The following is a 13,666-nucleotide window of genomic DNA, read 5'->3' as shown; positions in this document are numbered from 1 at the left end:
CTTCTGACAAAAAATCCAGTCGCGAGTCAGTGCCCGTCCTTGCACTCTTCTCGCCCATGTTTCCTTTGCGCAGCACCATGCTTAAATATACTACATTTTTGCATGTCTAACATGCACCGATGAGTCACGAAATATAACAGTAAAGTCAGTGTGCAAGTTACATGCAAATTTTGTCTTGAGGTGTGGCTTCCCGGTAGCATGAATATTGCCTCAAGGTGCAGCTTTGTGGCAGAGCACACCGTGTTGCCAGAAGCCACCCCTCAAGGCAAAGCTTTTCGCCATCCAAAGTTTCGTTATCTTCTAGCTCCCTCCTCTCTTTCATGCTCATTCACTCTCGTCTTCATGGGTCGCTATTTTGCATTTACTACCACATTTACTCAAATATAGGTCGACCTTATTAAAGCAAAGCTTTCTTTGCCTCTTCCTTCGACTTTTCCACTGCTGCAGCTGTCGCTGTTTTTCATTCCGTGTTGGGAGATGGTTTGGAGCATGCATATTCTTTGCAGGAACATTGCATAGAGAAAAGGCGACACAAGAAACTCGGTTGAACTTTTCCATTGCATTGCCACAATGCCCTCTGGAGCTCCCTGGGCGTTGCCACAATGCCCTCTCGATGGCTGCAATTATCCGTGACCCCCCACAAAGCATTGCAGAAACTGCAGCGCTCACCTTTGTACTAACAGGCAACAGCACAAAGTGGAGTTGGTTTATAATGGTAGAGGGGAGGCAGCAAGAGGAGGCAGAGAATGGGTAGAATCGACACAGTCACGAAACAAGTGATTAACAGCATTGTCACTCTTCACTCGTAGCTACCACACATGGTGGGAGGACGGGAGAGGGAAAAGGCGAGGTAAGAATGCAAGGAAACGCTACTTCTAGATACAACAGTGATTGTAGACAAGCTGGATAAATTTAAGTTGAAGGTATGGTACGGTTCTTTTCTGCTACTTCTGAAAAATAAACATCATGCAAATTTGTCAAGCAGACAACTCATGCATGTTGTGCAGGTTAATTAAATTAAATTATGGGGTCTTACGTGCCAAAACCACAATCTGATTTTGAGGCATGCTGGAGTGGGGGACTCCAGAAATTTGGACCATCTGGGCTTCGTTAATTTGCACCTAAATCTAAGTGCACGGGTGTTTTCGGATTTCGCCACCATCGAAATGCGGCCGCCGTGGCCGGAATTTGATCCTGCAAGCTCATGCTTAGCAGCCCAACACTATAGCCACTAAGCAACCACGGTGGGTTGTTGTGCAGGCGCAAAGCCGCATTAAAGCACCATTGCCTTTAGGTGACACAATAGAAACGGCAGCAAGTCAAATCAACACTTCTATGCCCGCTGTGGTAGCTTTGCTGCTACGGCATTACTCGAAGTCGTGGGTTCCATCCTGAGTGCGGCAGCTGCATTTTGACAGGGGCGAAATACAAAAGTGCTTGCACACTTAGATTTAGGTACACATTAAAGAACCTCAGGGGGTCAAAATTAATCCGCAGTCCGCCACTAAAGCGTGCCTCATAATTCAACTGTGGTTTTGGCAGATACAGCCCCATAATTTAATTAAAGTTTAAAGGTTATGTGATGTGCTGTGTGAGGCAATGACAATGCTAACCTTCTCAGAGGTTATGTATAATGATGCATACCGCCTCAAACAAACACGTCTCGCTGTATGTTCTGTTTACTACGCAGACAAACAGCAGTGGCGCATGCAAGGTAACGTTTAACAACAACACACCACTCTAGTATTGCACTGAATGCTGAAGAAATTAAACATTGGCCATCAACATTACCACTAATTATTGTCAATCAAAGCGAACATCACAGAAAGCTTTGTTTACACTGATTTCCGCAGTGAGTAGGATTCACATTTTTTTTTATTGAACAGTTAACCAAATTAAGCTATCGACCTATACTTGTGACCAGAGAATCTCAACCTGTATATTCGTGAGCAAAACTAGCAAAAGTATTGAGCTAAGGGAAGTCCATCGTTGTACCTGCCATAAGGCCAGCCTGGACGCTATCCAGGCTGGCTTTCAGAAATGCAGCATATTCAACGCACTCTACAGCACCAAGGACGACGCCATTTGGGGTGCCAAGGACAGCTGCGAAGCATCCCACTAGAACAACTTCTCTGGCAGTTCAAACGAGGATGATGCTTGTGGCATTGGCTAGTGAAATTTAGTGGCCAAACTTGCTGTAAAGATGTGTCATGTTCAGAGTTTTTTGTTTGCCTAAAAAGTTGTTGTTGAACCTATATCTGATTTAATTTGTTTTTCTTTCTCGGCTAGTTCAATATATAAAGCTCACCCTAGATTCGTGCCCAACCTATTTTCGAGTAAATACGGTAGTTGGTGAATAAGTGCACATGGCGCCAGCAAACCAGAACTCGGATCACGATGAGCTGCGCTCGGCGACAGTCCTGTACAGTGCAGCAGAAGCTGAAGATTATCAGTGTCGCCAAATAGATCAGGAACAAAGCCGTTGGCCGAAGATACGATGAGGACAAGTCACACATCCGCAAATGGATACTGTTTTTACAAAGATTTGAGCATTGTTAAAGCTGTTATTTCCATTGGTCATACGCACGGATCTGATTTGTGTGTTTTTTTTTTTTTCTTTCCAGACTGTTGTAATTGGGGGTGCAGGTTATATGCAGAAAAATATAGTAATCTTTCTATATTCACTGTTAGATTCAATACTGTATGAAATCTTGCCTTGATTGCAATGAAGTTGAGGCCACTCTCCGTGGCCAATGCTTTGGCTATCATGGTCTTTGAGCAGCCAGGTGGACCATACAGTAGCACTCCAGATGGAGGCGTCACCCCAAGACGGATGAAGGCGTCCCTGTGTTTCCACGGCCATTCCACAACCTGCTGCAGTTTTAGCTTAACCTCCTTCATTCCTCCAATATCGCTCCAGCGCACCTGAAAAGGAAATAGATAGACTTTAAGCCTTCTAAAGTGGTCTAACTAACATTACCACATAAGAGTGAGGAGGACTTACGCAACAGCAATAAGTGCCAAAACGAAGAAAGGGCAATACATTTAATCTAAAATTTGTCCTGGCATTACTATAACATAACCACTGACACAATTTCAACACATAATGCACATAAGAGATTTGATAAAAATGCAATGCCAAATGTGTCCAACTTGGTCAGCAGTTATGGGAGCTCTGTTAAAGATTTTACCTCTTCCTGGGAAATGGCTACAAAACACTTCAGCATTGAAAAAGTTGAACTTACTACAGCTGGCTGGTGCTAACAAACACGTAATCACCCACTGTGTTTCAGTGGCTTTTTTTCAGCACAAGTGCAAATTTTTTTAACAGCTGACGCCATAAGCAAAATGCAGTGATCTTGCAGAAAACAGAACTGATGTGCATGTTGCATAAAGACAAACCCTGTAGCAAATGGCGGCCATCCTAAGCTTTAGAGACAAGACTGCAGTTTCAAACTACAGTGCTTTGAACACCTTTACTGTATGAGGGAATGGTGGCGCCAGTAGAGTAGTGAATGCTGAGAATGCCTAAAGATGGCCCATGTGTTACACAAGGGGCTGTAGTTTCTGGACGAAGCACGGCATGGTGGCACTGGGACTGGTGGGTGTGGTCTGTGTTGTGGAGTGGCATACAGAGAGAGCAGTGGAGTAACACATGGAGCGTGACAATAAAGAGTGGTAATTCAAGTGAACGCTTGTCATCTGTCCAAGTAGGTGGTGAAGCAATCCTTCAGGCACGCCCACTGCGTCTAAGTTAATTTTGGGCATGCCCCCACTTGCCAGGATTGACGAGTCTATGCTTCAGTTACTCTTTATTATCCAACTCCACGCATGGCTTCAGGGCTCTTTTCACCCACCACTACACAACATACACCCCACCCACCAGTCCCAGTGACGCCACTTTTGTGCTTCATCCAGCAACTACAGCCCCCACCCAACACTTGCACCATCTCTTGGTGTTCCCTAACTACTCGGAGGCCCGCTGGCACTGCCACTTCCTAATCACAACTGCACTCACCTTGGGAATCTCCAAAGCAACCTCGCGCATTGCACTTGGCTTGGTATGACGCAGTGCCGTAGCCATGTCTGCTTTTGTCAACTGCACAACTTGGGACAAGGCGGCATCACTGATGTTCTTGCTAGCGATGTTTCTTTCAAGAGCACGCAGGGCAGCTGCAAGCAGTAAAGAACATAAAGCGGCGGAAACAGATGATGAACAGCCATTGAACTCTGGAATGATCTTCCTGATAGCCTTGTCTCCATCACTAACAATGAAACAGTCCACGAAAATTTGTAAATTCGTACATTCACTTACTGTAAGGTTGTGTGTTAAGTTTTGTACAGAATACTTACAGTCATTAACAATGTTCATTTATTTCTGTTTGTGCTTTATATAATTTTGCTGTAATTCTTCCCTTATCACTCAATGTTCCTATTGGAACCTGTGGCGTACTTATAAATAAATAAATAAATAAATAATGTCAAATGAGCAAGCACTTGAAATTTACAATAATTTAACAATCCAAGAAACAATGTAACCTTTCTAACCTTTCATTACAATTTATTTATTTATTTATTACAAATACCTACAGCACCCGAGTTGGGCATTATCGTAACTTTCCTGTATTGTGGACAGGTGCTGCTCATCATCAAAGGTTGTATACGTACATTAAGCCCTCGTTACAAGAAAATCACTTTATCCAAAGTTTCTTGGGGTCTCGACGGCACTGCATGCATCTTAGACCAGATTAATTGAAGAAAAAAAGTGCCGGAGTACAATTGGTGTGAAGTGTGACACAGGAGATCCACACAATGGAGCATACGTGGTAACCTTTTGAGTTACTTCGTATCAAGCTGGAGAGGCAAAGATCATCGGGTGGTTCACCCCACCAGATGGCGACAGCTCCTTGGGTCTGACTTTAACACACCATGATAACCAACAGATGAGGCAGCTGTTCAGGGACGTCAGTAGGTTCATCCACTATCGAGAATAGATGTGTTTCTGTATAGATTCGACAGCCGGTGCACAACTGCCCCTGCCCCTGCATAACTGAAGTGCATGTTCTGTTCTACTACGACTCTTTGAACTGCCTCCACTTTCGATGAAATACCACTTATAATGAAGTGCAGTTCCTGTCTTGATGACTTGATTATATGTTTCAGTACACATTTTACAAGCTCCCGTACTGTTGGACTGCATATTCTGTTCTACTATGAATATGTAGTGTGTCTCTGCTTTTATTGAAATATTGCTTATAATGAAGTTCCTGTCCTGATGACTTAGTCACAACAAGGTGTTTCTGTACCAACACAGCCTGTAATGTGTTTAAATAGTCATGATTTGAAGTAGAACTGCAATAGAGCTAATGACAAGAATAATTAGCAAATTTGCAGCTTTGATATGCCAGGCCAAAGTGATAGCAGTACCTGCAGCAGCTTTCTCTGACAGTTCATCCCACATGAATGAAAGCACTCTAGGAAGAAATTTTTGAAATTGGTTCACCAGAAGATGGTAGCAGAGTTCCTGTTGAAACCTGGAGTGCAATGTTCTTAAGAGCCTTCACAGCCCATTTATACTATCAGTAGAGCAGACTGAAGTTGGAAGCCTGTTTGCCAACAATGCTTTATGGTTACTTTTTACGCACAGAAAAGGATGGCCTTCGAAAGTGGAACAATGACAGTTTCAAAGCGAAGATTTCTTTGCCTCTTCCACCCACTTTGTGGATGCTGGCTGTTGTCTTGCATGATTGACTGGAACAGGCACCAGATACAGTGCAAACTGATGTTGCACGGAACAGCAGGTCATGTATGTAGCACAAACATAAGCTCCGAAAACATGCCGTCATTGTCATGCTGTTGTCATAATTTTATCACTTTCATTTCATTGTGACCATTCCTTCATTGTCACATAGTCATCATAGTTAGGTCATGGTGCCGTCGCCTTTACAGTGTCACCATTTCATCATTATCATTCCATTGTCATCACGCCTTCGTAGTCATACTGTGGCCGTCATGGTGTTCCATTGTTGTCATTCCAGTTTGATCATCCCATCATTCCAGGTTTGTTATGCCATCATCAACATTCTGTCATAATTCTTCCAGCATTATCATCTCGTTGTCATCAGGTCACCATTATCATGCTGTTGTTGTCATTTCAGCGTCATCATGCTACTGTCGTCATTCCATCATCATCAGTACATCGTCATGCATGGAATCCGCATGTTTGAGAGCCACAAATTTATGTTCAGCAAGGTGTTTCCTGGTGAAAATGTGTTTAACTTGGTTACATGCAAATAGTCACTAAAAAAGGCAGCATTTTTTACAAACACCAATGAAAGTTTCGTTAATATCACTTTCCACAGCATGAAGTGGGATCTGCACATTTTTTTAAGCTCTCTTTAGTTATTAAAGTATTGTTTTGGTTATTCCAATAACATTTATGCAATTTCTATTGGTACAAAAAATGCTAACAATATTCTTTCATGACTGTCTTGCTCCAATGAAAAATTGCCGTCTGTAGTTGTTTAACGTTCTGACAAGTTGAGTTTGATTTAGGTTATACTGAGAAGAAAGAAAAGAAGCATCCGCCAACTTTTTGATGAAGCCTCTAGAGCTAGCACAGAGGGATGGCCACACATGCTTACCATCAGCACAAACAGCTGCTAAATCTGCTCCAGTGAGACCGTGGGCGACATCTGCTATTTCTGTGATGTCTTCATTGCTGAGTGAGTGGTTGACATTACTCAATATTTTCTGAAGAATCTGCAAATAACCAACAAATGAATCAAAGGTATGTTTGCTTAGCTTGCTGTTCAACTAAGAACATTATGCATACATATATAGTAATTTCACGGTCATTTACAGCAGGGTCTAATATGAATGAAGAAAAAGGAAATTGCATTGATGCTGTAACGGTTTTAGGCTGTATATGGTTTTGTGATGAAACTGAACTACTCGATGCACCTATTTTAACAAAAAGGAACTATGTGGTTCAGAAAGTGTTCTGTAACTGTACTATGTATGTAAATGCATATGCAGGGGCTAGAATTTGCTCCACTTCTGAAAGTTGGAAGTCTAGCCAGTATTGGTCAGCTTCCACCTTTCACGTTACCTGCTGCCGTCCATGTGCAGTGGGAACGCCGATTTCAATTTCTCTGTCAAGACGACCGGGCTGGCGCAGGGATGGGTCAACAAAGTTGGGTCTGTTAGTGGCACCCAGCACTAAAACCCACTTGTCCTCAACAAGCTGGAAGAAAACATGAGACATTCTTATGGCAATCGAAGTGGTAACAATGTTCACAAAGTTTCTGATACTGAAAGTGGCTTCTAGCATGAGATTATCACATGATAATGATGCCAATATAGTAAAGATGTTACGTGTGGAAAGAAAGGTAATATTATGCTCTTACACTCAGTAATAACATGGTAAGTCTAAGCTGTAATAAATAAGAAAGTTAACTTGTGGAGGCATCTATATAGGTACTCTATCTTGTTTCATTTTGTTCTTCCTTCTTGTTTCCTTGTCAAATTTTGGTCAGTACAGCGAATTTCTAAATTTGGCTTACGGCTGGCTTTTGGGAAGGTGAAAGCACTAGCAGCAACCCAATAGCACCAGCAACTAGGGGTGTGCGAATGTCATAATTTTCGAATATGAATTGAATACAAATACTTAGCATCAAATATTGAATCAAATAATGGTATGCACAGGCATTTATTAGCAAGTTCATTTATTTTAACATGTTGTAACATTGCAATTACATTGTCATTGATAAAAAAAAGATTTAGGTAGTAAGCATATACACTAAGAAATTGTGTACTTGGCTCATGTTATATTTGGAAAATTGAGCAATTTCCGCTAGTCTGTTGTCGCCAGCCTGTGCCTTATTATACCACATCAATTTCCCGTAAACTCAAAGGCATTTGACCCTGTACCAGACGTCACTCATCGTATTTACTGTCAAGTAATAAGCTCAGTATTGGGGGTGGAACCTTCAAAAAGTATACTTTCACTGTTCGCAAACCCGTGCACCTTGCTATTGAGGCTGGCTTTCCTGCAATGCTTAGGTGTCCAGTGGCTAAGCTTTTATTACAGGAAAAATTTCGCCAGCAGCATGAAATTATACATTTACTTAGAAGGGTACGCATTTGGGCTGGTTGATTCATGATTACGTGCAGGAAACAGCGCTAAACAACAGGTTGAAGAGAGGAAAACAGACCTCATTCATCCTGTTGTTTAGCACTGTTTTCTGCTCGTAAACACTTTCTTAGATTAGATAGAAATAAACGCTGAGAACCATGTTTGCTGTCGCACAGCAAACAGCAGTACAGCATACAGCAGTATTCGGATATTTGTATCCAATCGAATTTTCGAAAATTTTCAAATACCTAGTTTTCGAATCAAATCAAATATTAAAGATATAATGTTCTATCATATTCGAAATTTTTGAATATTATCACATCCCTACCAGCAACCTAATGTCATGAATAGTGCCAGGCAATCCGGGCCTGTGTCATGGCAACAGCGTCCAAAGTGTAGCACACTAGATAACAAATGGTGCTAAAGTTATATGACCGCAGCGTTACCGGCAATGAATCGATGAGGGACACCAGGGTGGCCACTGCCCTTGCCTCTTGATTGGACATCCCAGACTCACGTTTGGGACATAATGCGTCAATCTCATCTATGAACACAATGCTTGGTGCTCTGCAAGATGATAAAAAGAATGCTTGGTTTTGCACACGAGTAACATTTTCGCAAATAGATGCAATGCATTACTAGTATAGCCAAGGTGCATGCATTAAGCATGCTACAGGATCAAACAGCAATGAAATTTTTATGCATGGTGCACCACCAGTGATATCAAACATACACAAGTGCTGCCAATCTACTAGATTCTGTGCAGGGTATGTCATTACATTCGCTTGTACGTGATCTAACTTACATTTAAAACAAGCAATAAAAAATAACACAGAAAAGCAAGCAAGTAGGTCAGAATCTTGCTCTGAACTAGTTTGTGACTCATAATCAGGAATTCAACGGCGCAAGAACACATATGGAGAAACAAGACATTTGACAGGATTGCCACCAGTTACCCATTTTGTCTTGTGTGTTCCCTCTATGTGTTTGTTTTGTGCCATCAAATACCTGAACGAAGGCAAGTACAAAAGACATACATATAAGCAATGGCTTCTACAAAAAACAAAGCTACAACATTTAGAACTGAAAAACAAACAAACAAAAGCAATGTGTACAGTAAATCCAGTAAATATCTAGTCCCCACCTCTTAGAAATAACCTTGAAAGTATCTTGCAACACCATACCTCTCAGAAGCATCCCTGAATAAGCTTTTTAGTGTGGCCTCAGTTTCTCCATAGTACCTGAATTTGTGAATAAACATATCAATGAAAAGAAAGCATTTCTCAAGCTCACTAAGCACAGTTATGTAGAACTATCAAGACAAAAAAAAAATATGTAACTAAAAGCAAGGACTTACTTGCTGAAAATCTGGGGACCATCGATAACAACAAGTGCTGCTTTTGACTCTACTGCAACTGCTCGTGCAAGCATAGTTTTTCCAGTGCCTGGGGGACCAAAGAGAAGTGCACCTCTTGGTGGCTTCAACCCTGTGTAGTACATGACAACATTTCATGAGACAGTACGAGAGAGGAGATCATGAATAATTATGCTATTGTGCATTACTTAATGCAATGCCACTTTGAAAAATTTGTAGCCGTTTCCAATGACAACTAATAATTGCAACTGCATCTCAGCAACACATTCATTAGCATCATGTTAATTTAATACAATAAAAAGTAAAATTCTGTGTAAATTTGACCACAAGAATGCAAACTACAATAATGAGGTGGAAGCAACTTAAGTGTGCATTATTAAGACAGCACACATCTATTCCCACACGAGGGGAAAAAATAAAAACGAAGAAATAGCACAATTCATGGTGTCGCAGAGAGTCAGTAGTAATAGCTGGTTGGTGCAACTTTTAAATCAAAGCAAAGTAATGAAGCTGTTTCTCGTGTCAGTTAACAACAACAAAATTTCTGCAATTCTGGGCAGTTGTCACTCAACTTTAATTAAAACAGCAATGTAGACAGCATCCCACAAGCTTAATAATAATAATAATAATAATAATAATAATAATAATAATAATAATAATAATAATAATAATAATAATAATACATTGGAGTTTTGATTAAAATACCAACACACCTTGCACTGCAGAAATGGGAGCACAATCAAGTGCACAATATGTGAAAAAAATGCTTTTCCTTAAAGGGACACTAAAGGCAAATACTAAGTCAATCTAAAGTGACAGATTAGTGCTTGAGAATCTCTAAGGCATCAATATTATCACGAACAGATCCGTAATAATCGAGAAATTGAGGTAAATGCAGGACATGATTAGAGACTCCCTTGGGACATTCAAGCACTTACCCGAGGATGAAAGCACTCCAGAGTTAAATTATGTCACTAGTACTCAACTACTCAGTGCAAAAACACACTCATATTGTATTATCAGATGAATAAAATGCTACTTGTCCAGTTCCATTTCATGTTTAGAAAAAAGAACTTGTTGAAATTTCTGTTGACAATGACGCGGGCAGTCGAAAGGCTTCGTTCTTGCTTGATTCTGCGCCGCCCAGACTTTCGCGTTTCAATACTTTCCTGATCGCATAGTGCTGCGCTGTTTTTGCCGAGTCGCGAAACTTCCACAAACTGCAGGTAGCAGACAATTCAACTTCCATGTGATGTCGCGGGATGCCCGTACGGTCTACGCCACTTGACCAAAAAGCAGCTGCAGCAGTGAATCCACAGCTCTGTCTAGGCTCGGTGCCGCCGTCTGTCGGGCGCCATTTTGCTCATCGACGGCAGCAAAGGGCGGTGATAGCGTATGTAACGTCACCACTCCCCTGGTTGAGTGGCGCGAGATTTGAATTTAGAAATGAAACAAGCGTTGTGAGGTTTCTGCAATGGTATTTAAGCAGTCGACTTAGTACTTGCCTTTAGTGTCCCTTTAAATGCAAAGTAAAGGAAAGGACAGAAATCTGCAGCAAGCAATGCACACACAGTGTTTTTGTTGCTACAAGTGTGGCTCACCGAATCGAGTAAATGTCCCAGGATGCTTGAGAGGCACTTCAAAAAGTTCTCGAAGTTGCTGAATCTCTTTGTCGAGGCCTCCAATGTGGTTGTAGCCAGTACACGTAGGCACCTCACCAGCCTGTTCAGCTGCTGACCTTATGACAATATCTGTGCTTGATCTGATTCGATGAAAGGTTGCTTTCGCACTTTCACGACAGTGCAATACTGACTTTGGTGTACTGAAGGCAATGGGACTGTGAATTGACCATGAACCTGTTTTGGCAGGCGTCCTTGAATGAGGCGAAGCGAAGGTTGCCTTAAAACTACTGTCACCACTTAATTCTTCACATATTGCAAGCCTTTTCATACTTTCACCTAAGCTGTTGTCATTATGAGACATAAAGCACCGAGATGGATTCTCTAATAAAGAACCATCTTCGCCTCGTGTTTCAAGCACTTCAAAGTTCAGTATTTGGCCATAAAAGCAGCACTGAAGCAGGGACCCTGGCTTCACAAAAATTCCCACTGCAACAGAAAAAGAAATAATATATTGGAGAAGTCTTAAGACAGTCCTGTTATGACAACATACAGGCATAAATAGTGTGGCACAAATCTGTGAGATGACATCATTCAGATATACTGCATGCTTGCTTTAGATAAACAGCCACATTTCAAGAAGTGTAGGTTAAGAACACAAATTATGCAAACAAGTGCCACTAAAAATGAAAGCCTGCCAATGTGTCTAGCACAATTGAAATGCTGTTCCCTACTTCATGAACAAGAGTAACATAGTAACTTTTTGTGACAAACAACATTGTGCACACAAAGTGTCAACCTAAAACAGCAGTAAGATCTACCCTTTTCTTAGAACACTTTTCTAATTTCATGTCTCCAGATCTATTTAGATTCATATTTCATGAACAGCTTCACCATTTCAAGGCAACAGTGTTAAGACCTACACTTGCTGGTAATGCATTTTGGATATACTGACACGGTGTCTCCCTTAATTTCAGCCTTGTTTTTGTACTGTTAGTAAATCTACAATGTATTACGAAGCCCAAGTGGTAACACTGTCGAGCTATATATATGATACATCAGACCCCTTTCTGCGTCTTCACCATCATACTGTGATGGTGTATTTCCCTTGTCCGGGCACCCTTGTTTTTGCACTGCTAGTGCAAGTTACAACAAAAAACACCACTACATGTTTCCAATACACGAGAAAAATGGACACTAAGACAACTGAGCCCTAATAAGCTCAACGACAAGCCTCCTGTATAAACAGGCATTTGGTTTGTGCACACAGGCATCACGGTTGCTTTCGTTGCCTTTAAGTAGAAGACTTCCTTATGTTTACATTTAACTAAGAGCTGCTGTGTCGCTGCAAACATGTTGCAGCTTGTCGATGATTTAACCTTGTAATTATTATTTTGTGTTTGTTTGTGTGCGTGTGTTTCGTATTATTCTACACTGCCTGCATACATGTCATGTTAAACTGTATTTGATAGGCTGAATTCAGTTGTGAAGCTGCTGTTTTTCGCACCTCCTCAGCCATTTCTTGTCTCTCATAAAAAAATAAAACAAGAAGTGAAAGGTCACTTTTTCCAGAGTTTATGTAGACGACCAATACGCTTACTTAGCAATACACTAAGCAACACTTACTGTTTTGTTGTAAAAGGCATTTCTGGAGGCTTGGGTCGCTTTCTTTGATTGCGTTCTGAGGGGAAATCATTGTAACACTGCTGGCGGCAACAATTGAGCCGCAGTGCCTTTTTACAGTCACTGCTTTGGACTTGCTTGTTCTGTAGCGCTTGGACATGGCTACACATGTGAGACCGACATTGGTTGAAGGCCACGCAATAAGCAGATTTGTTTGGCCCTCCAGGGAGACTTCCACGACATCCTTGATCCCCGTGTTACACGTCTTCATGCACGACGGATGGAGATATAACAGCTGACACTTCATCCACTCAGGCAGTGTAATCGTATCATCACCTGAAGAAAAGAGTAAGCAAATGAGCAAATGTTTGGCAAAGATCAAACACGATTTTTTTAGCCATCTGGAAACGACAAGATGGAATTCAGAGCTCCAATTACATACCAACGGTACACCACAGTAATGCATGCAAGCTTGGTGAAACGTCCCCTCTTGTAAAGACGGCACTAGCTTGTACAGTTGCAACAGAGCTCTAAAACTCAGTAGAGTAGATAATCTTGTTACCTTGATAATCTTGAAGAGTCCCGTGCAAAACGCCGTCGTGTATGAAGTCGTGATCTAACTTATCGCCCTCAAATTTGCATCGTGAGCACACCCGCTCATGCAACGCAGCATCTTTAGATGCTACTATCACACCACAGGCACCACACTGCAGAAAGTCAGACTTCGTGCTTTTTCCTTTGGGCGGCATGATTTACACGCTTCCTGACGGCAAACTGGACGTATTGAGCAAGCCAAGAACTCGATGATTTTGCTTCCCTTCTGGATCATTACCCGACATTATACACAAAACGAAACGAAGGACTCCACCAACACGTGCGCACAACCCATGTGATGCCGTGTGTGCAGATGAG

At 41.6% G+C, this 13,666-nt stretch overlaps 1 protein-coding gene across 3 annotated transcripts in view; it reads right to left on the bottom strand.

Annotated features, from left to right (window-relative positions):
* Nucleotides 1-13,666, bottom strand: part of LOC142578811 (ATPase family gene 2 protein homolog A-like) — a 27,110-nt gene extending 13,444 nt beyond the window's left edge. The window contains exons 1-10 of one of the 3 annotated variants that reach the window (XM_075688402.1): nt 13,317-13,666; nt 12,758-13,090; nt 11,114-11,620; nt 9,495-9,624; nt 9,322-9,378; nt 8,584-8,704; nt 7,112-7,246; nt 6,645-6,762; nt 4,019-4,173; nt 2,716-2,925 (exon numbers count right to left, since the gene is read on the bottom strand). In XM_075688402.1, coding sequence (XP_075544517.1) covers nt 2,716-2,925; nt 4,019-4,173; nt 6,645-6,762; nt 7,112-7,246; nt 8,584-8,704; nt 9,322-9,378; nt 9,495-9,624; nt 11,114-11,620; nt 12,758-13,090; nt 13,317-13,503 — 1,953 coding nt within the window. In that variant the 5' untranslated portion in view covers nt 13,504-13,666. Of the gene's footprint in view, nt 1-2,715; nt 2,926-4,018; nt 4,174-6,644; nt 6,763-7,111; nt 7,247-8,583; nt 8,705-9,321; nt 9,379-9,494; nt 9,625-11,113; nt 11,621-12,757; nt 13,091-13,196; nt 13,277-13,316 lie in introns of those variants that run through there. The other 2 variants (XM_075688405.1, XM_075688404.1) reach the window with 2 other exon arrangements.

Source organism: Dermacentor variabilis, chromosome 4 (assembly GCF_050947875.1).
Source record: "Dermacentor variabilis isolate Ectoservices chromosome 4, ASM5094787v1, whole genome shotgun sequence".
In the NCBI taxonomy this organism is placed as follows: Eukaryota; Metazoa; Arthropoda; class Arachnida; order Ixodida; family Ixodidae; genus Dermacentor; species Dermacentor variabilis.
This window is presented reverse-complemented; position numbering and strand designations above follow the sequence as displayed.